The following is a 22,720-nucleotide window of genomic DNA, read 5'->3' as shown; positions in this document are numbered from 1 at the left end:
TCTCGAAAAATGCAGGCATGGTAACGAAGTTTACGCTGTTGTTCCGAAAATTACAAATGTTTGCCGGGAATCACGAGAATAAACAAAAAATGGTACCCCCGCTACACTGCTCGTTGGTGAAGTTTGAAATAGTATAATTTGGGTTTATTTAGGGTATGCTTTAGAATGTTGTTATATCTCTTTTTAGAGTTGCATGAATTGCTTAAATAGAGGAAGAGTAGAGGAAATTGGTTTGTTTTGACAAAAAAATTTGTATGCCATGTTACTTTTTTTAATGTCCAGTTTCAGCATTTAATGTCATCTTTCTATGTTTACTGCACCATCATCCATGCACGAACCCTACTGCCAAGTGATTCTCATTAGTAATCCTGCCTAGAAAGGAAGATCAACACAAGAAAAAATAGTTTGTGCTAAATACCAGCAAACCTTTATTTAATGAACAAAAAACACTTATCATCTTATGCTTTAAAATCTAGCAGTTAATCAATCCTAGAAGATAAATTTTAATTATTGTAAACAAAGTTTAAAGATTTTATCAACCAAAAAGGAACTCTGACAACGCTTGCAAGAAATATTAAATTTATGTTGTTGTTTGATTTTGATTACCTTAGGCTGTGCTGCAAAATATTGCCAAAGGTTTAAGAAGTGCCCACCAAGCATGGGCATTCAGTCCAATTCCTGAAGGCAATATTTTTGGTACAGCACATAATAATTGATTGTTATTGTATTTTGTTAACCGTTAAGGGTAAAAATAAAAAGATATGTTTACAGTACCACTTGAATGTAACTTTACATGAGGCGATAGTCATCAACTTTGCAAGAGCTTTAGGTAATGTTAGAACTTACATTGTTAAATACGTGAGTTAGTTTTGCATGTTGAAAACAATAGATTTCATGTCTTGTTCCCGAAATTTAATTAGCTCATGTGAACTTTGTGTGTCCAATTGTTGTATTTGATTGTTATATTCGTCAAGAGATGGACGAAAGAAAATTAAATTAAATTTAATAAAGCTTAAATTTTCTCCCAATCACCAATGTTGAATCATTCGTTTAGAAATGTTATGTTTTCTGATTTAGAAATGTTATGTTTTCTGATTCTCGTTTTTTACCAAACCATAGATTGAATTTTAATTTTAAGCTAAATGTTATATTTCGCACATAAAAGGTATGTATAACAACTCTTAAAAATGGCGCAAACAATTTTCTTAAATTTTGTTAAGTGGGAAATTGAAACAAACAAAATAAAAACATTATTTTAATTTCTGGATGCTTGTCCTTCTCTTTCAATAACAATTGGAATAACTTTATACAAATGATTTATTAAATTCAGCTACAGTTACATTTCTCCAAAAAGATTTAATTGACCATTTTTTTCTTTGTTGACAGTTTGACACACTGATGATGATGTAATGTGAAAAGGTCTGTTAACATGATGTTGTGTAACGAGCGTGATGCACATGAACTACGAGGTCTTTATGTATATATCAAAAAACATTCAAACATTCTATCGTGGCCACCACACTAGAAATTTTATCTCCGCGAAGGATCGTGTTTCGCGAGCTCCACGATTTTTATAGCCAGAATAATTTAATTTTATTTTATTTTTCAAAAAAGTCTTTCATTCAGGTTTTATCAAGCTAAAAAAAGCATATTCGCAGTTTTTGCTTGGTATATACTGTTTGGGCATGGACGCAATTGTATTTTTACGAAATGTCATTTGTCTAAAAAAGTTAAATTTGTCTGCGGCGATAGAAAGGCTTTTTTAGATTACATTTTAAAAGTTTAAGAACGGAGAGAGGTGATAGATATGCTTTTTTAGATTGCATTTTAAAAGTTTAAAAACGAAAAGCAGAGATAGAAATGTTTCTTCAGATTGCATTTTAAAAGTTTGTAAACAAAAAGCGGCAATAAAAATGCTTTTTTAGATTGTATTTTAAAAGTTTCTGAATGAAAAGTACAATGGAAATGCTTTTTTGGCATTGTTGCGTATCTAAACAAAAAAGGGAGCAATGAAAGTGACATTGATTTTAATTCAGCATGATTGTATTTTTTGATGTTTTATTTTTTTATTTTTTGAGAACTTGTATATATACAAAAATGTTTTCTACATATAGAAATTTTTAATGAATTTCAATGAATTTGATTTTCAACTGCATGCACAAAAATTAAGGCAAGTGAGTTTAAACAGTGTTTCCAAAATAAACATGTAGCAATGAGCAAGTTATTGAAGCTAGTGTTTTCAGCTGCATGCATAAAAATTGAAGTGAGTATAAAAACAGTGTTCATGTGATAAAACAAACAAGAACTGGTAGCAATGCACAAGTTACAGAACTATTTTCAGCTGCATGCGCAGAAATTAAAACATGTAATTCTGATCAAAACATTGTTTTCAAAATAAAATAAAACAGGTAGCAATGACTTTTTGCGTAAACATGATTTTACACAAATACAAAATCAGTATACATAATGATTCAACTGTATTGTAGGAGTTAGATATATAATCATGTCCAATGCTTCTTAAAACTCGATTTTTGCTCTTGCCAATGAGAATGCCTAAAAATCCAATTTTCTGCTTGCGAAATCCAGACTGTTAACAATGCAGTTTAGTTAATGTTTTTAATATATTTTAGTTGAAAAAAAAAATTAAATCAATAATGTCAGATGAACAAGAAGATATATTTTTTATTTATGACTGCAATGCAATACAGAGCGAATATGAAACTTTGGAAGATGCTGTCTTGTTTTGCCACCCGAAACCAGTAAGTATGCAAGATAAACAATTTTTAAGCATTGTGATCACTGCTGTTAAGTATCCATGGCCAAGGGCATGATCTTAACAATGTCAACAATTCCCTATAGAATTTTTGATGGGTCTTTCCAATTGTCCTTGTATTTCTTATATAAGCAATGTTTTGTTTACAAGTTAAAATTTTCAATTGGGCATTAAGGGGAACATTTTACACTTTTAAATGCTTTTTTCATGTTACAGAAATAAACAAAGTGCCAATTGATTGTTTTACCAATATACTGTCTCTAATTGTGCAGCATCAGTTTATTTGTTGCAACATAAAAAGAATTTTTTACGTTGTGAAGATCAATCTTTAAAGATCAATCATCTTAAAAACTTGGGCATAAATTGCAGCAGATGCAAAACTTAATGCACTGTATTCAAAAGTCTCAGAACCTGTTTAAGCAATTATATATTTATTATACTCATTGTCATTATCATCATTCTATAGTTAATGACTGCTTTTCAATCTGATCTAGACTGTGCTCAATCTCAGCTCAAACTCTTCTGCATCAATTCTGTCCATATTGCTTACTGCTAACTCTTTCTTGGTTTACTCTGGGCCCTATCAAGTCTCTACATTTTCTTACCAAACTATCATCCTCCATTCTTTCCAAGTGTCCAAACTAACTCAATCTTGTTATTTGGTTAACATCTTTAATGCTATGGATCCCCAGTCCGTTCCTTAACTTTCTTTCTCAAACCGGCATTACACATCCACCTAACCATTCTAACCCCATTCCTTTCTAAACAGTGAAGATTTGCATGCTTCACTGTCCATGTCTCACTATGTTACAACATAACACTTCTTACACAGGCCTCCTACAACCTACCTTTTATCTCAATTGACATGATTCTGCTATTCAACAAAGGAAGTAACTCTCTCAACTTTGCGAAGCAGAAACTATCCTGCAAGTAGCACATCTTCCACTATTCTTTTTAGTACCCAACATATCACATAAGTAACATGTTCTCAACTATCTCTAACGAGCCACTGTTGTACATAATCTCAACTTTGCAACGCTTGTAAACTGAAAAATACAAACTGAATACCACTGCACTTCTTATGTACCTAATGCTTACAAGTCTGCAAAAAAATGAGTTTCTACCAACCCTTTACCTACAGACTCCACAAGGCCACTTTCCAACTACAAGGTCACACATGGCTTCAATGCTACTAATCATGATTCATTCTTTAATATACGCTAACGAACTATCCAAACATGAGCATTAAAAGCTTAAATTTCAGTTGCTTTTCTCTTAAAAATCAATAGTCAAAAATTCTCTGCAACAGCACTCACAAAGGGGTGTGGAAGTGGGTAGGTTAACCATGTAAGTTCTTCTATGTCAGCATTTTCCAGAGATGCAAACTGTCTTTTATTATAGTATAATATTTACCTTTTCTTTTTCTCTTTTTAAGAGCCATAGACATCATGGGAGCAATTTGGTTGTTTAAGTAATTTTTTTACCTTAGTATGATTTTGTACTTATATCAAAATCCTGTTGGATATATTGCTGATTAAAGACAAGAAATCTTGTTCTATTTTCTGGGACAATGTTTTTTCTTGCTGCACACTTTTTAATTCAAGTGTCAAACACAAATTTTATGTATAATATTTTAAAAACCAGTTGTTGTAGGTCCACTCGCACAGATGTGGGGGTTCTGTTCACAATGTATATAACACAGTTTTGATGATGATTGTGTAATGTAATGTTCAAACTAAAAATAATAAAATGATTTTACAAAGATTAACTAACCTAAAGGCCTGACAAACACTGAAAGGGCAAAGACACACACAAAACCTGCAAAAAGCGAAAAAAGAAAAAACAAGAAAAACACGAAAAAACCTACCAGCTGGCCAAGAGTGTGTACTGGAATAGTATAGTGAGCCAGTGAGAAAAATTGAAACTTGATTGATTCGACTACTTCATAGTCAACTAGTGACTGAACGAAAAACGAGAAAAAACGTAAAAACTAGTTTGACGAGATACAATGCTACATAAAACCCTAGAGAAATAAAAACTAATTGAATGGCTAACATGCGTGAAAATAAATTAGTGATTAGTTATAAATGGCGGAACGAAACGATAATTCATTAAAAACACGAGATAAATACACAGGGATGAATATTGCTTTTTTACATAATCGTCAATCACTTTACAGTTGTGTCACATTAAAGTCATATTTTTAATTTTTCAATTAATGAATTGTTTACAATGTGTCTCTCTAGCTTGGAGATACAGATGATATTTATCTTCTCTTCGGCCAGTTAGTTGGAATGGTAGCATTTACTGAAAGTCTGACTGGTGCAATCCCAAAGATAATTTGCTTAGAAAAAACCAAGTTTGCAATAATAAAACAGTCTCATTATCTCATAGTAAGTGATTTTTAGTAGTATACATGGTTTTAGAACTTAGGTTTAAGACTTATCAAGCTTTTACCAATACGTTCTTGACATTAAAAAGTCACTTATTTTCTGAGGATGTATGTCAAACTTAATTTTTTTTTGTTTAGTTACTTGGTTCTTCTGTCAACAACATTCCAGATGGTTTTCTGCTTAAAAAGCTGGAAAGATTTGTGAATGTTTTTACTTTCTATCATGGCTCTTTGCATCATTTACGTCAGGTAGGGTAACGTTATACTTCTTTTACTCCTTGGAACATATATTGTGCTTGTTGATATGAAATAAAGCCTGTTCTAGTAGCAAAGTATTAACTGTAATATCAGTGAATCGAAATGTTGTCTTTGCGAATCATTTTACAAAAGAAGTGTTTAAATTGCGAATCCCATTTCTTCATCAATCGTTTGTTTCACCTATTTCTATAACGGTTGCTGCAATAAACTAAATATTATCAAGGGATAAATTGCAAGTGGCCTTGACGCTCCAAGACATATGCGAAGAGGTTTTCTTCTCTACAGTCAGCAAATTTTTGCGAACTGACTTATCTTTCTAATTTGAACCCTGCGCCATCTAACATTTAAGTGTTGGTCCTCAAATTTGACTCAATAAAAAGATGGCAACCTAGTGTTTTTTTGTTAATAAAAAGTGTTGCAAAAAGATAAAAAATACTTTATAGACTAAATAATAAAAGTGGATACCAAGCAAGAAAGTCGAACTATGAGACTCAAATAAATTGGTCCATGTAAAGAGTTTTTTAGGTTTAAAACAACAAATGAATATTACTGTTTTAGAGATGTGGCTTAAAGGAAGATTTTTTACTGGAATTGGATTTGATCAGTAGTAGTTACCTTGCCTTTGCTCAAAGTTATGGCATGATCATTGCGTCAATTTTTGATCGTCTTCAAGCTGTGACATTTAACAAAGTAATCCCTATGTATTATACTTTTATGGTTGTTATACTGGAAAAAAGAGTGAACAAGGCCTTACAAGTTGATCTTATTTTAAATATAAACTGTGCAACCCTATGCCTTTGTGAGCTGTGGTCCTCATAAATTTTAAAGTTAAAGTGACTTTATGGTCATACCATGACTGGGATAGCTGTAAACCTTATCTCTCCCAACAATACTTTACAAATTTACAAATTTTGACACATTCTTTGTGTTAGTTGCTATAATGTTTTTATATTTTTACCTCTGCTTTGAATCAAAATTTGCCAATGACGTAATAGCCAAGCTTATCTTACAATTAACTTATCAATGGCACTACTTGACCAGATTTTTTTGTTTTAGAAACTTTGTTTGTTTGTGTGTTTATTAAAATTTAAATATTTTTTTTAGTTAAGCAGTATGGTGTACATGAATGTTTGTCAGATTTTACAAGCTTGTCAAAGAAGGGATAATGTCTATAGTGGATGTCTTTTTTCTGAATCTCGGTAAGCCTGAATATTTTTTGTGTCCTACTCACAAACAGCTTATAGCAGTTGTCCATGTTATGACTATGCTGTGTGTTATTTCCAATTACTTTACCAGTCTCTCCTACTGTCAATGTGAATGCTGACCCATCTATATGTTTTTAACAATGTAAAAAAGTTAGGTTGCTGAAATGATTGTTATTTGTTTAAATTTGCAAAAAAAAACTATTTGCAGGTTGATTTGCTCACAACTCCCAGTTGAATTGGCTCATTATTTACAGTTACTAAAACCCAACCAAAACAATGTAAGTCAGTTTATTATTTCGCTATGGCTGTGCTTTATTAAGCTAAAACTCCTTTCAGATTGGTTGAGAATCTGTATTTCAAGTGTCAAAAATATTTGAAAAAAAAATCTTTTTAATTTCTAAATTAAACCCTTTTGATTTTTTCTATAAATGTTAATAATATTAGTCCATAAAAAGTTATGAACAAGCATAAAGCATACAATTTTTAAAACTGTTTTTTGTGTACTGTTTTTTTAGCATTTAGTTATGGGAAATGTTGATGTTTTATTTTTCTTGTTGGAATTTCTGTTTTTTGAGGAACGAAATTTTCTTCTAAAAAAGATTCACAAAACTTCTGGATGAAGACCACTCCTTATTACTGTGGAAAGTTTATCATTTCTTGAACATGATAGTTTAGTAGGCGACGTTTCGGGAGATCCTTCTCCCATCATCGAAGGATCTCCCGAAACGTCCCCTACTAAACTATCATGTTCAAGAAATGATAAACTTTCCACAGTAATATGAATACTGAACAGACAAACCGAAATAATATCTTCAATAATACCACTTCTTATATCGTAGATCGATTGAAACAGTATTTACTTTTAGCAATTTGAAATATGTGAGTATGAGAGAAGGAGCCAGTCTAGGCAAAGTTTTGGAAGAAAACTTAAACTTAAACCATACAACACCAACAATCGTTCTGTTATCCCAATGTTACCTCGACCTTTAAATAGTGTATACGGTTTTTTGTTAGCCAAGAGTGTTAAAATTTTTATTATTTACTTTATTTTTCACTTGCCGCAAGTTCATGCTACGATGTTTGTTACTAATAGTAATTCAGATATTTGTGACCAACATCAATAGTGTGATGCTGATATGCCGACCAAGGATCGTAGCTACAACCATGCTCATATTCTTATAGCAAAATGGCAGTTTTTGGTCATTTCTCGAAATAGAAAAACAGCATTGACTGGCAAAAAGAAAGATGTAGAGGAACCTTGTAAATGCATAGGCCATCCTGACTTAAGCAAGAATTAGTACAGATTTAGTTTGTTGTAAAATTGATCTTTGACCTGCTCAAAATATGTGAGTCTAATTTGACTAAGGAGTAAAATAAGTTTCTTTCTTTCGTTATCAGTATTTTAGTAATCAATACCCTAGTTGTAGGCTGTCACCTTGTCTTAACCCTAATAAATCCTATCAAACAGGAGTTAAAGAATTTTTTTTATAAAGTAGTGTTATTCTTTGATTAAAAGTCTTCAAACTTCTCAAATTTACGAGAAAATGAGAAATAATATAATTTGACACTGTAATTAACATAAGGCAATTTAACCCTTGTAATTAGATATTTTACACCTTCTGCAAAAAAGACTCATTACTATGCAGGCTTTTCTTGACCCCCCCCCCTCTCAAAAAAAAAGAAAGAAATCGAATTAACCAAAAATTCTTGGTGGTGATGGTGGCCACCTGGAATAAAATATTTATTTTAAGCTCTGCTGTTGGCTTTAGGTAAAATTGTGATGAACGAAGCTCCATTCCCACCAATGACAAAATTTTGTGGCCTGTAACACAGTTAAAAATCTCGTTTTCATATATTAAGATAGGGTCTTTAAAATTACCTCCCGCGAAAAATTAAGTTAAGCTCATCAGAAAGATCTTTGAAAGTTCTCTAGAAATCTTTTTATTTTTTTGAAAAATCTTTATCCGTTCTTGGGATATTTGTCTTAAAGGTTGTGCTAATTTTGCGAAATTATGACGTCATGAGTATACATTAAGCATAATTATGGTAACTAAATATTAAAATTTATGTAATATTTTTAAAACGCGTCAAAGTGAACGGCCAGAAAACACTTTTCACTCTATATGGCTTATTAAATTAACCCCCTTGCAGAGCATACTCATGACATCATGCCATGTAATTAGTGAATCTTCTTAGTCCAAATTCTAAAGTACCAATCAAGAATTTTTAAAAAAATATTCGAATTCCTAGACAACCTTTCATGCTCTTTCGTATGCAATTACCTTTATTTTTCGCGGGAAGTAACCTTTAATACCATTACCAGTACCCTTAAGACCTCTAACAAGTTGAATGTAAATTACCAATAAAACTTTGTTGTATGATTATGTGCCTATCTCTTATTTTTTAGCATCCAGCATCTGTATATTATCCAGGTATGAATTATTTTGAAATAACAGAAATTGCTTTTGACATATCGTGATTGTTAAGTCATTTCAAGAGATTTTCTTAAACAATTATTAGCTAAAAATTAAGAATTTACTTTGGCATACCTTTGACAGCAAATACAGCAATGGCTTCAGTATTTTTTTTCGGCAGTATTATAGTTTCAGACAATTTGTATATGAAACAAGGCCACATTAAATTTATATTAAATTGAATTAAATATATGGAAAATAATAAATTGCACCACGCCCATCACCCTTACTTGAAATCCCTTGTTTGTGTTTTTCTGAGATTGTGTCTCATGGCTAGCCACTGGTCACTCTGCCATTATGAGCTATTGACTGAACTCATTTACTCAAGTTTTTACTTCTACCTTTCTAACAACATTCGCTACTGTTGTCTATCTTAGTGAACCTGTTGCGGCTAATCATCTGGGGCATTAAAACAACAAAGTTTGTTGTTTTTTTCGTTAGTTGTTAATTGTTGTTATATTTTTGGGTAAAAAAGAATATTATAGAATTATGGAACAATATCAAAGTGGCAACTGAGTTCAGCAATATATTTGCCAAAGTAAATCGTAATTCAGCAATTGCTGAGTGTTGAAGCAAAATTTGAAGGCTTTTGTTATTGTTGTCGCAGATGGTTGTTACTTGTTGTTTCAGTTAAAAAAAAAATAAACATAATTTTAGAAAATAAATTTGATTCATATGAAAAGAGCTTGAAAAATTTTCTATAATATTTTTCATTTTTTTTTAAATCTTGATTGATTCTCAAGATTTTTGACTTAAAAGTTTTGATAATTATGCAAATTAATGCATAACGTCATGTAATTAAAACAAATTAGGTGTTGTTTGGGGGTTTTATCAAGGTGTGTGGCAATAAAAGTTGTTTTTGCCTATCCAGTTTGATATTTAGAACTAATTTACATGAATGATAACGCTTAATTATTCAGAGTGTCATTTATAGCAGCAATTGTTTTTCAGCATCTAACTTATGTTGTCATAATTCTCACATGTAACTGTTTGTTTATTGCATTCCTTTCAGGTTTTGATTGGCCGTTTGGTGTTCGAATTTTACAAGTATATGTCACACCCGCACAATATGAACAACTTTTAGAAACATCATATTTGTCTCCGTACAAAAACAAAACACGTCGAATAGATTCTGCGCTAAAGAAAATGAAACATGTAAAAAAGCTGAAAACAAAAACAGAAATCCCAAAAACCTCTTTCACAAGTAAAGATTCTCTTTGGTCTGATGAAAGTCAGGAGTTGATGGATTCATTAGGAAATTCTTCCACGGACTTAACATCATCAGTTAAAAGCGAACAGGTCTGCCAATGTCGTTATCTGATAAACGAAGAGCTATCTGCTATTTTTAGTAGTAACATGGAATCGCGTTTACCTAGAAAATCAGATGATACAAGCAGCTTGGACCGATATGGAATTAGGCATACATGTGTTGAGAAACATGGTCTCCCATTCTCTGAGGGTGATAATAAAATGCACAATCGGGTTTCAGAAAAGGACCCACAGGAGGAGTTTCTAAATAGCATGTCCAGTGTAAGTATAAACTCACATAATCTAAATGTAGTTGGGCTAAGTGGAATTACTGAAGAAACCAGTAGGGTGAAACCCTCACATGATGATGTTAATATAAACATGGTAGATAGCGAAAACACGGACTTAGTTGAGGAAAAACTAAGTGATCGGAAAGACTTACCAAAGTTTCTCATGTCACGAAAAATGAGCGATGAATTAAACATTGGAAGTGCAGATCATAAGTGGGCGAACAGTCAAGAAAACAGTGATTCTAAGAAGAACAAAGAACAAGAGGACATAGTGGTAAGTTGTGCATCCATTTCTTTTTCAGTATTATTCTGGTTCTTCACCCAGGCTAGTACTTATTAGCAATGCTACCAAGTTAGCTAGTGCAGTTAAAATGGCACAATAGTATCTTGACTCGACAATCACTTAACACATCACTTTTTTCTCATGCTAAGTGAAGTTTTCTGTTTCTTGTACTCTGCTTGCAGAAAGATATATAAACTGACTACCACACGAGCACGTTTAATGTGGTCGGTTCGTGATGTTGCAGTTGCTAAAAAGATTGTGGAATCAACTGTTGGAAATATCACGTAATCAAAAGTTAACGTCCTGTTAATAGGCTAGTCAACAACATGAAGTTTCATTTGTAACAAAAAAGTAAACAATTTATAGGCCTGCTGCTATCTTGCATGGGACTAATGTAAATTTGCATAACTAATATGCATATGAAGAGGTAAAGCTAGACCAACAATTCTAATTTTTAATTTTTGTGTGTTTAAAGGAGAATGTGCGATGTATTTTATAAAAATAAATTTCATTCATGGTTTTCCAAAAATATTTTCAGGGTTTTTTCTACCCTGTGCTATGGTGTGTATAAAAACAAGTAAAATTTCGTGTGAACGTTTTTATGTTTAAATTCTAAGTAGTAGCAATATGACAGCAAAAATGTTGCAGCCTCATGATCTCCAATATCTAGTTAACACAGTCAAAGCTTTTGACGCTTTTATTATTCCGCATAAATTATGATGTCATATTGACGAATATTTAGGTGTTTGAAGATAACCGCCCTTGTTTATTCTCATCAGGCCCTTTAAGTTTTTGTCGACTGTTAAGAAACAGTGTGATTACCTCCAGGTCTCATTTTTATGACACAGATAAGAAAATGGGAGCAAGTTTTAAATGTCGTGTAAACAAAATGAAACACTACTGTTCTTACAACTGAGATATCCATCTTCTAGGTGACGGATGACATGAAGGAGTTGCATCTTTACGTTCAAGCTCATTCCAACACCATCTTGTTACTTTTAATGGAACCTCAATCTTACGATAGACACACGTTCAAATCATTGGTGAGTTGTTGTTGCTGTGCGAAGAAGCTGTCCATAAACGTCCGGTCATTGGGGACCAAGTACCCTTTCCTAATCATTCCCTTTCTAATTTCTCCTTTAGAACAGCCTTTTTAATTCACATTGATACTTAGTAATTGCCGACGCGAATGCTGACGACAATAAATCAGGCAGTCAAATGGTATTTTACGTCGGCAATTTTTACCAGACGTGAGAATAAATTAAGTTTGAAGGCGTAGTATAGTTGTTTTGCAAGAATTGAAATGGTTCCGTTTTCTGTTGATATTCTTCACATTTTAGGAGCTGCCGTTATGTTGTTATTTTGACCCCCTCGTATTTTTTAGTGGGAGACTATACTACCTCAACTTGGAGATATCGAAGCTCAAGTCAAATCAATTCTCTCCTCTTCAGCTGAAAAGGTGGGCTGAGTTTATAATCTTAAATTCTTCTTTTTTATATACAACAGCGTTTGCATCAATGGAAAAAAGTCAGGATAAAGCAAGGTAGAGTTTTGTCCACTAAGTTAGTTTTAAGAACAGTGACAAGTACTAAGCTGCGATTAAAATGTCATTTCTTTTGTGAGAAAGTATGTTTGCAATTTCAATAAAAACAAAGGTCACAAAATCTGTAAAACAAAGGTCACACCTTTGTTTTACAGATTTTGTGATCTGTTTAAATAATAAATATATAAATTTAGTCTCAAGGCCATTTCACAGCACAAGCAGGAGTTTTCTTTTGCTACAAACATACCAAAATCTTCCTCAAAGCGCCTGCGCAAGACCTTTTCTGTCCTCTCCTTCAAACCAGTGACAGAACCATGAATTCATGAGGCTTTCTTCCGATCTCAATGTCCGTAGATGTTTGCACTGTATTTTGTGTTCGCTCCACTTCTGTAATATCTATTTATCAGGTTGGGAAGCAAAAAGAAACGTTTTGTTACTTGAAACGTAATAAACTGCAAAACACGTGTGAGAGTAAGTTTGAGGATTTTGTTTTTGTTTTGAACTCTCAATTAGTGACATCTACGTTTCTTCTCGTTTTATTTTTCACGAAGTCAGCTACAGTAAAAACACATCTTTTCAGAGTTTGCCGTGTTACGTGTCTGTATACACCCTTTTTATCTTGCCATTACAAACTAGGCCCATTCCTCCTAAACTGCAGAGAAATTCAATCTTCGCTCTTCTGGTGAATAGTGGAAATCCCGTTTGCTGAGCAGTTGTTTTGATCACTCTTTGGGCGTGGTTCTCACTTATATTCTTTGCGCTGCGATTCGACGGCATATAAAATGTGGTCAGATTGATTCCATTATTAAAAACCTGTAGCAGGACGCAGACGACTGGTACCCTTATGGTAGAGCGTTCGCTTCCAGTGCGGGAGGTCTTTTGTTCAAACCCTGGTCAAGTCATGCCATAGATTATAAAAGTGTTAAACTATTATTCTGCTTAGCGCTAACATGGAATAGGATTAATATTGGTTGCGGTTGTCTAGTTGAGCGATTCCTATAATTGCACGACTTTTGTAGCTCAAAATGGAAGCTTTCGATGCACTAGGACCCCCTCGTCGATAGCAGTACCAATGAGAACTAAAGAGGCTATCCGGGGTAAATAATTTCAATAATAATAAAAGCTAGCGAAAGTTGTTTGTCAATATAGTTAGTTCATTGAAAAAAGTTATGTATTGCGTAGCGAGTATCTCGCGCATCGGTGCAATAACTCCTGAACCCCCTTAATCTGCTGTGATGATGGTGCTTAGCGCCTGCCCCTCTTTGACAGCTGTCTATTCCTAGCAAATTGCTATCTATTGTTATTATGTCACAGAAGACTATATTTTAAAGGTCCAATATTTTATACAGATTTTTATTGCAATTGATTTTTCATCTTATTTCGGTTTTGAAAGTTTAGGTTTTTGAAAGTCCGTATAGCGAAGTATAGTATAGCGAACTTAGTATAGCGAACGTATATTCATTTGTGTTTCCAACAGACAGCCGATAGGCAATTCTTTTTTATTGTCATAACAGCCTTTACAAGTCAGGTGTAACCACTGTCAACTTCCTAAAACGTTTTACGACTATTCGCTTTCTTGCGGCAACTGATTTAATAAACAGACTATTGTCAATCCTCTGCGATTAGTTAAAAGTACATTCAAGAATATTTATTGCTAATTAAAGAAGTTAAATTGTGTGATATTTCGCAATTTTAACTCCTGTTGTTAATATCCTGTATGGTAATTTTATCGGTTTTTAAATGCAGCAGGAATCTTCACAGCTTAGCAGAAATTTTTTTAGGTCGAGTTTATACGATGAATCGACTTCGTGAATAATTTTTTGACATGTCTTTGGACTTTTTTTCATTGAATTTTATGTAGGACACCCTTAGGACTCTTATCATAAATTCGAGCCATTTTTAACCTTATCTAACAAAAAAATCGTTTTGTCCGAATAGATGACAAATGTTTTAGGATGAAAGACCTATTTTTGCTCGATGTTTTATTTATTTAACAAAACTGGTTAATCGAATCAAGTAATTGTCTTTGCTGAGTGATACTAATTAGATATCTATTGTCATTCAATCGTTTTAATTAGTAGAAAATCGTGGTAATTAATACTTCTGATCTTTTACTGCTCGCATAATTTCGTTTCAAGTGAAAACAGTTAGAGCTTATTGTTTGGAGAAGTGTGTTTGTGATTCTACTGTTACTGTTGTTGTTGTTGTTGTTGTTGTTGTTGTTGTTGTTGTTGTTGTTGTTGTTGTTGTTGTTGTTGTTGTTGTTTGCTATCGTTGCTATTTTTGTTGTCAGTGTTTTTGTCGTCTTTCTTGTTATTGTTGCCGTCGTCGTTTTTATTGTTTCCGTCGTCGTTATTGTTTCCGTCGTCGTTATTGTTGTTGTTGTTTGCTGTCGTATTTATTGCCGTCATTGTTGTTTTTGTATTCATTGTCGTCATTTTTATTGACGTGTTTGCTCAAAAGTTCTGGTATTTATTTTTAATCTGTTAAGTTATTATCTTTAGACGAACCACTGTTAATTCTGAAAATCAACTACACGCTTTTTTTATCAGAATGTCAAATTGTAAACAGTAAACCTATTTATTTTAAGCTTAAATCTATTCTTACAAAGCGTATTCTTATAAAAACGCTTGTTTTCTGTATTACCTCTCCTAAACTCGAATTCGATTATTATTATAATTATTTAATATCTTTCCATTCCTACTTTACTAGTTTCTTTCTAATTACTTCTTTAGCTCTGCAGTATCCCATAATGCAATTCTAGCCCAATAAAATCGTGCACGAGTTAAAAATGGCGCGAAAGTGAGTTATTACGTGAAAACATTTTGGCGTGCGTTGCAACAACGTGTTGTTAGCTATTTGACCTCGTCATTAAAATATAAACCACATTGGTATGTCATTAGATGGTAACTTTATGTTTCGAAATTGAAATTATAAAACACATTTTGAAAGTTTTATGATGTCAATTTTAATATATTTTGTGTCGTGATGTGCGGGAGGTTTTTTTATATTATGTAAAGATATATAAAATAGTTTGTATTCCGTGCAGTAAAGATAGTATGAATCGCAACACATTTGCTGGGGGTTTTTTCTTCTTTATTTTAAAGTTAAGGAACAACTTAGAAATTTTTCAAGAAAACTTTCAGCATTCGTTTCGAGAATATGTATCTCTCTAAAAGAATACTCAGTTTGGTAAACATATCCAAATTTTTATTTTGTTATTATACGTAAATCGCTACAAAATATTTGCATTCAGTTTTTTGATGGTTGCGTGAGTTGGAAAGCTTGTATGTAAAAAATAATTTTAATCTTTTAAATATGAGAGAAGATTTCTTATGAGAAGAATACTTGACTTGGAAAACAAATCTGATCTTCGAACTGAGAATTGAGTTTAAGTAATGGCTTTAAAGGAAGTTACGAGTGAAGAAAAGAAGTGTAGAAAGTATATAAAAATCGAGCTCGAGAAAAGGAGCGTTTTTTTATTTGATTAAAGCTACTAAATGCTTTTGCCTTTATTTGAAATCAAGATCGTTTTTTTTTCACGTCGTGCCGCCGATGTGATATTTTATTTACATGCCGTGTAAACTCATCGGTATTCGCGACGACAATTACCGAGTGCCGACGTGAATTAGAAAGGCTGTTTTTTTATATATATTTCATCTGCGTTTTTTTTTTGTTAATTGTTTTTCAATAAAACGTGTGAAATATCCGCGCTGAATTTCGTCTTTTTTTCATCAACATCATCATGTTTTTTCAGAGTTTGGTGTTATCGTCTCGACACGGATTAATTGAACAGCGTTTCACTGAGCTCTCATGTCAATACTTCATTATGTTTTCACAAAAAAAATGCATGCTGACGTAGTTTCGAGACTGCATTTTTTTCTGTGAAATTTCAAACCACACGAGATGTTTGTATGAGAATTATTATATGCAAAAAAATGTTTGACGAGAGGGAAATATATTTTACAAATTTTGGTTTTAAAAGCTGTTTCGTACTAATTTATTTGTTAACGCGCCAAAGACTTCTTTTGTTTTATTTTTTGTTTAAATGGCACGACATTGTTATAGGAATTAACATCTACGTATAAATTTTTATTTTTTCATAAAAAATATATTTTTCATTCATTTCATTTTTGTGTAATTTAATTAACTTAAATGTTATGAAATTTCATTCCAATTACTTCTCGAGGAAGCACAAACTGATAATATGTTGAGAGGTCATATATTCTGTAGGTGCCTACGTGCATACAGGAAAGAACAGGATTTCCTCTTTCGCTCAAAGTCAACTAAGTTGAATCTCATAGCATCTTTTTTTATTATTGTTATAATTGTCAACGAATTATCTGATCAAACGTATTTTCAATTCAGTTCTTTTCACCTTTGTAGAATGTTTTATTTATGTGTTTTCATGTTGAGTGCAATTCTATTTTCTTTTCTGTGTTTATTGGTTAATGATTATTACTTTTCTCTTTATAAAAAACTCTTTAGTTATGAATTTTAATTTTATATGTTGATGATTTTTTCTTTCTTAGCTTTTTTTTCGTAATTCTTCAATCCTGTTTAAGTATCTCTAAGTGTTTTATAACTATTAACATCTTGAAAATTATATTACAGAATTTAATAACAAGAATACTGATGATATGAAAATAAAAAATGCTGATTCACCTAAACAACGACACATGTGGAAGTTTAATCCAACCTCTGTCGGGAAGCCATCTTCAAAATGGCGTCCTGGCTATTTTATTCGCGCTCACAGCTGGATTCATTTCGGTTACGAATAGCATTGTTCTACTTGGTGTGTTAAAGACCCGACAATGGAAAGTCAGATCAAGCCGTTTGTTTTTGTTTCTAATCCTTTCCGACTTAATGATTGGTTTAATAACAGTCCCGCTGGTCGTCGCAGTACTGGCAAGGCCAACATTAAACTTAAAACCAGGCTGTTTATTTGCAATCATGATGAACTTTTTCCGTGTGTTCCCAACGATATTATCTTTAATTACCGTATGGCTTATCGCTGTTGATCGTTATTACGCGATTTTGAAGAAGCGTTTACACGTGCAATACGCGACAACGCGTGGGATATCAACTCTGTTATGCTGCGAGGTTATCGTGGCGTTTATATGGAGCTACCTACATCCCGGCCAGTGGATATCTCTGGTGGTACTGGGTGTTCTGAAGGCTTTTGTGTTTATTTCAATATGCGTGATTTATTACCATATTCTCGAACATGTTAGAAGCACGGCGAAACGGACGAGGGAGTCATTCCACGACATTTCTGTTCGGCCGGTGTACGATCACACACTCTGTCGCATAAGTTTGCTTGTGTCGGTGTCACTGATCGTGTGTTACCTGCCGTCAACACTCGCTAACTTATACATGGCATACACCATGGCCACACACACTAGGAATATTAGGACTTTATACTACTTAGAGGCATGGTCGATTTTACCGATGTATGTAAACAGTGGAATTAACGGGGTTTTGTTTATTTATCGGAACCGTAAACTTCGTCGATGGACGTTGAAGTTATACAAACATTTATTTTGTTTTGATCGTACACCGATGTCTCCCGCAAGGCTTGCGAGAAGAGACGCTATGGTCGTGGACAAGAAGAGCTCTCTGGAGATTCAGAAAGTCGTCTTCGCTTTTAATTCAACTTGATATTTTCACCCTCCTCCACAAGGACTTTTATAAAAACCTTTTATGTGAATGTTTCGCCTTAGTTTAACTTTAGTTGGTGATTTTAGTTTTTTGTAAACAAAGAATTTACATATTTTTTATGTTTGCTTTTCTTGCCATGCTTCTTTAAATCACTCGTGGGAGATCGAGACATGTGTAGGATTGAAAGTAATTGTCATGAAACAAAACTAGTTGATTTATGTTCTTCTTTATGGTTTGTCAGTTTAAACTCGATAAGTCAATCAGTTTAGACTCGATAATTCAAGCGGTTTAAACTCGATAAGTCGATAAATTTAGACTCGATAAGTCAATCAGTTGAGACTCGATAAGTCAAGCAGTTTAAATTTGATAATTCAAGCAATTTAGAATTGATAAGTCAAGCAGTTCAGACTCGATAAGTCAAGCAGTTTAGTCTTAATAAGTCAAGTATTTCCTGTTGTAGATCAGTAAAGCAATAAATCAATGTCGAGGAAATTTTCCTTCTGCGCTGAGCAATGGCTCGGAAATCAGTTTAGCTATCTGTCAATATCTAAATGTCTGCGTAATGTTGATATGCATAACTGTCGTTGACCTTCTACTAACCTGTAATTAGTAGAATTTAAAATGAATCAAAGAACTGTCTCCCTTTTTATCGGCGAATTCCTGTGCTATTTTTACATTAAAATTAAACTGGACTCCAACAAAATGTGCGATCTGGCGACCAAAATTTAAACCAAAGGTATAAATTTGTTAGATCAAAAAACATGAACATTTTTAGGCTTAAAATTGTAACCAAAATTAGAATGTGCAGAAGCTGTCTAGAAATATAGCAGTATGTACTTAAGGTCAAACAAGGGTTTGTTCAACTGTGGTGGTCGTTTAAAACTAAAAATCTGCCTCAAAATTGTAATAGAAATGCGCATTTGATACATATGTTTCAAGAAGTGGGTCAAACGCGCTATCGACTTTTTAAAAGTATTTTTAATTCTTGAATGTATCATGGAAAAAAATTTAAAGAATCAAGTAAATTTCGAATTCTAAGATGATTATCTGGTGACACAAAATTAAACTTGGTGTAAAAATACATAAAGTCAATCTCGATTGTAAAGACTTTCGAACCCAAGACCTCTTAACGCCACTCCACCCTCCTCCCTTCTGCCCAGGGATGTTAGTTAAGAAAACTAAGTAACGCCTTCCACAACCTACCTGTATAAATGTTACAACATGTCTGATATTTGAGATTTGCGAGATGACGTTTTAAGAAGGTTTTAATAGGTAATCTTTGAAGTCCAATGTTGTGATTTTTTAAAGACCTCCACTCTTTTAATGTGAGGTAGATTTCGCTCTCCTCCTTCCCATATTTTCACAGGGAAAAAATGAACGGCGAGTAAATTGCCTTTCGTCCTCTCTTTGTAGGTAAACATAATTTTTTATGGTTTAACCCTATGATGTATGAGGCTACATAGGCTGTACACGTCCCCTACTTGCGCTTCACTCGCGCGCGAGTTGTCAACAAATTAAACCATGACGGGTTTACAAAATGGTGCATTCTTTCATTGTAAAAGTACAATTCTGTGTTTAGTCGCCAATCACTTGAAACCCAGAATGGGTTGTCGGCCATTTAACGTATATTGAGATAGCTTGCAACTTAAATTGCTCGCCCCTGTCGGAACAAAACTTAGATGAATTCGGTAAAATTTTAATACAACGCAGTGGCTACTTCGTATTAGTCCAAGTTACTTTCTGTTTAGGTAACATCGCAGATGTTGTAAGCGTGCAAGACCGGACACTTGTTGAAGCTATTAACACGATACATCAACAGTTTGAGAATTCTGCTACAATGACCGACGTCACACTTAAGTAAGAACAGACTTTTTATATATATTTTATATATACCGACATGAATGATTTTAAACATATCGATTAATTGGTGAAACCTCCCGCCGATTTATCGATCCAGGGCGACATCACATTGGTGGAGAAACAGAGCACTTACTCGAATTTATTATGTGGCTTTAATTAAAACATCTTTTTAGATTGTTTGACCGCAGTGTTTCTTTTCTTATTGGCTAAAAAACCAAGTCACAAGAATTAAAAGATTAGAAAAGAAAATTGATCTTAGCCAAGTCACACAAGACTTTTCGACCTGAAAAAATCAGGAAAAAAAGATTTTTATATTTCTACCTAGTAAGTTCCAGCAGAAAATCGGAACGTGTTTAATTTTAACCTTGTGAAGAAAAAATGCTCTCCGGAAAATGTAAAATTGTAATTATTTTTGCATGTTGCTAAAATATACAAAATTACTATGATGAAACCTTTCAGTGTAATTAACAATGTATTTTCTTTACATCTGTCAAAAATGATATTTACAGCTTGTGATATAATAATTAATACGCCGCATGAAATCATTAGACCGTGTTAAAATGAACATTATATCGTTCAATATTTAATTGTTTCCGACTGAGGCTGAGATTTCAGCAAAAGTTAATAATTTGTGAGTCTATAACTACGAAGAAACAACTTTTTAATCATTTTTACATTTTTAATACACCTTTACCGAGACTTATTCTTTTGATGTGCCGCAACTTTTTCTGTTGAGTTTTATGAAAAACGGACAACAGATTTGAATTCCTTATTAAAAATGTCATAAACAAAGAAAATTTCGAAACAATGCAGCAAGTAAACAACCTGCTTTTCTAATTTGAAGATTTGTGGCATGTCCAACCTCTTTTTGAAAACGAGGCGGAACATGGTAACTTGAGCTTTAAGAAGACTTTAACTGTGATATATATCTCCTCGAAAAAGCACTTTCTGTTGGCGTATCAAGTTAAACTTTTACACATAAATTAAACAAACTATGCTGAATTCAAATATGGTATTCATATTTTACGAGTATAAAAAAAGTATGACTTATGGTCTCGGGAAAGGTGTATTATATATGTATGCATGTTTTTACACAAAGAATACTCCAATATATACCATTTTCCTGAAGAAATTACATATCGCGTGATTCGCAAATTGAGTAAAAAGTTTATTTCCCGCGAAGTACGAGGACTTGCTAACGTTGCGAAAATTTAAATTTTTTTTTTGAAAAATTTAGAAACATTTCCCGCAAAAATTAGTTCTCGCGTCAGTTCTCGATTGGATGAGCACCAACAATAACGTTCGTGCGACCGTTTATTTAGTTGGCTGTATTTTTATAACGACTTAAACACGTGATCGTAACGTGAGAAAATTAATAGAAGAAAAACTTGTGAAGAACACCAATAACTTTTCACAACTACACTAACTACTAAGGAAATGGAAATGTGACGACAAATTTTGTTTCGCTTAACAGGATCCGCGACTTTCCAGGATGGGTTAAGTTGCCCTGGAGCTAAATTGTCCATACAAAAAAAATATGGTTTTTCTCGAATGATATTACCTAGTGAATGATCTTCGCCTTCTGGCCTCTATACTTGAAGAGGCAAGAGCCCCTGGGAACGAGAATGGAGCATTAGCATTAACATGCCGGAATGAGAGAATTTTAAGATTTAAATGGTCAATCGAAACTATTTTTCATTTTTTTTCAATATTGACCACGATTGGATTTTCAACTTGTTTTTCAAGAATTAGCTTTTTTTCTTCTTACAGTCAGCCTGTTATCTAATTTACATACTTGAGAATAACCCAAAACTCCGATAAAATGTCTGTACTAGCCCAAAATAGTTGGAAAAAACAGGGAATTAGGAATTTTAGTAAAAAGAATGTAAGGTGTTGATACTGAGTGGAGATCCTGCAGCTAAAAATAATCTGCTTAAAGCAAGCTTGTAAACGAAGCAACATGAACCATAGGGGTGAGATAGCATGCGTATAATATGTGTAGTTAATTAATTTTGTTGTGAAGTTTTAGCTCTTGAAACTCCGGTTATGTTAAGGTCGTCTTTTATTTGGTTTAAAACTGGGACGCCCTTAAATTTTAATAATTTTTGTGACCATTTTCTTTGCCTTACTGTTCGTTTCTTTTTTTTAGAACGAACTTAACGTCTGTGCTCGCTCACCAATCCTTCAGCGAAGAAGTTTTTTACCAACCACGTGGAAATTACAAACCAACCCAGGGCGCGCCTTCTAATTTTGATGGAGCGTGGAGTTTGGATAATCGAGTCAATGGAAAACTTAAAAAATTAACGGATGCTAACTTAATCCTGTAGACTGGTGTTGTTATATGAAGATCCGGTGTTGCATGCTGGTTATTATGGTTGCCTAAAATGGCTTCTTTAACTAGAATTCAGTGCTTGAGAATATTCTGTAAAATAGTTGAATTTTGAAAAATATAAGAATATGATTTTGTAAATGGTTTTTTATTAGTATTTTCATTTTTGTAAAAAATTTGTCTTAACCTTAATTTGTCGTAAAAGCGGGGTTTGGGTAACCCTGTACCTAGCAACCCATCCTCGTCCCTGGGGTTTAATACCTCGTGCTTAAAGCGATCATCTATGAAACCGCTGCATGATTTAATTCTGGGATAAATTACTTAAATTCCCTTGATTTTCGCGTGGAGAAAACGCACAGAAAAAAGCATAAATCTGAAAATTTAAAAATCATTGTTTATACGAA

General features: G+C 33.2%; 1 protein-coding gene across 3 annotated transcripts; it reads left to right on the top strand.

Annotated features, from left to right (window-relative positions):
- Positions 1-2,605: 2,605 nt before the first annotated feature.
- Positions 2,606-22,504, top strand: LOC130624352 (BLOC-3 complex member HPS4-like). 3 transcript variants are annotated; one of them, XM_057439942.1, is made up of 13 exons: positions 2,606-2,759; positions 5,020-5,166; positions 5,304-5,414; positions 5,982-6,113; positions 6,528-6,622; positions 6,837-6,906; positions 9,036-9,060; positions 10,115-10,914; positions 11,856-11,966; positions 12,308-12,382; positions 12,874-12,937; positions 19,876-19,984; positions 22,137-22,504. In XM_057439942.1, the coding sequence occupies exons 1-13, from the start codon at positions 2,655-2,657 to the stop codon at positions 22,312-22,314; spliced, it is 2,022 nt and encodes a 673-aa protein (XP_057295925.1). In that variant the 5' UTR covers positions 2,606-2,654; the 3' UTR covers positions 22,315-22,504. The 3 variants fall into 3 exon arrangements, 2 of the variants coding, with proteins under 2 accessions (XP_057295925.1, XP_057295926.1); XR_008981201.1 differs by lacking the exon at positions 12,874-12,937 and having other exon boundaries at positions 22,137-22,278; XM_057439943.1 differs by lacking the exons at positions 19,876-19,984; positions 22,137-22,504 and adding an exon at positions 15,202-18,345.
- Positions 22,505-22,720: the final 216 nt, after the last annotated feature.

This window comes from Hydractinia symbiolongicarpus, chromosome 13 (assembly GCF_029227915.1).
Source record: "Hydractinia symbiolongicarpus strain clone_291-10 chromosome 13, HSymV2.1, whole genome shotgun sequence".
Lineage (NCBI taxonomy): Eukaryota > Metazoa > Cnidaria > Hydrozoa > Anthoathecata > Hydractiniidae > Hydractinia > Hydractinia symbiolongicarpus.
Note: the sequence above shows the minus strand (reverse complement) of the source record. Positions and strands in the feature narration are given on the sequence as shown.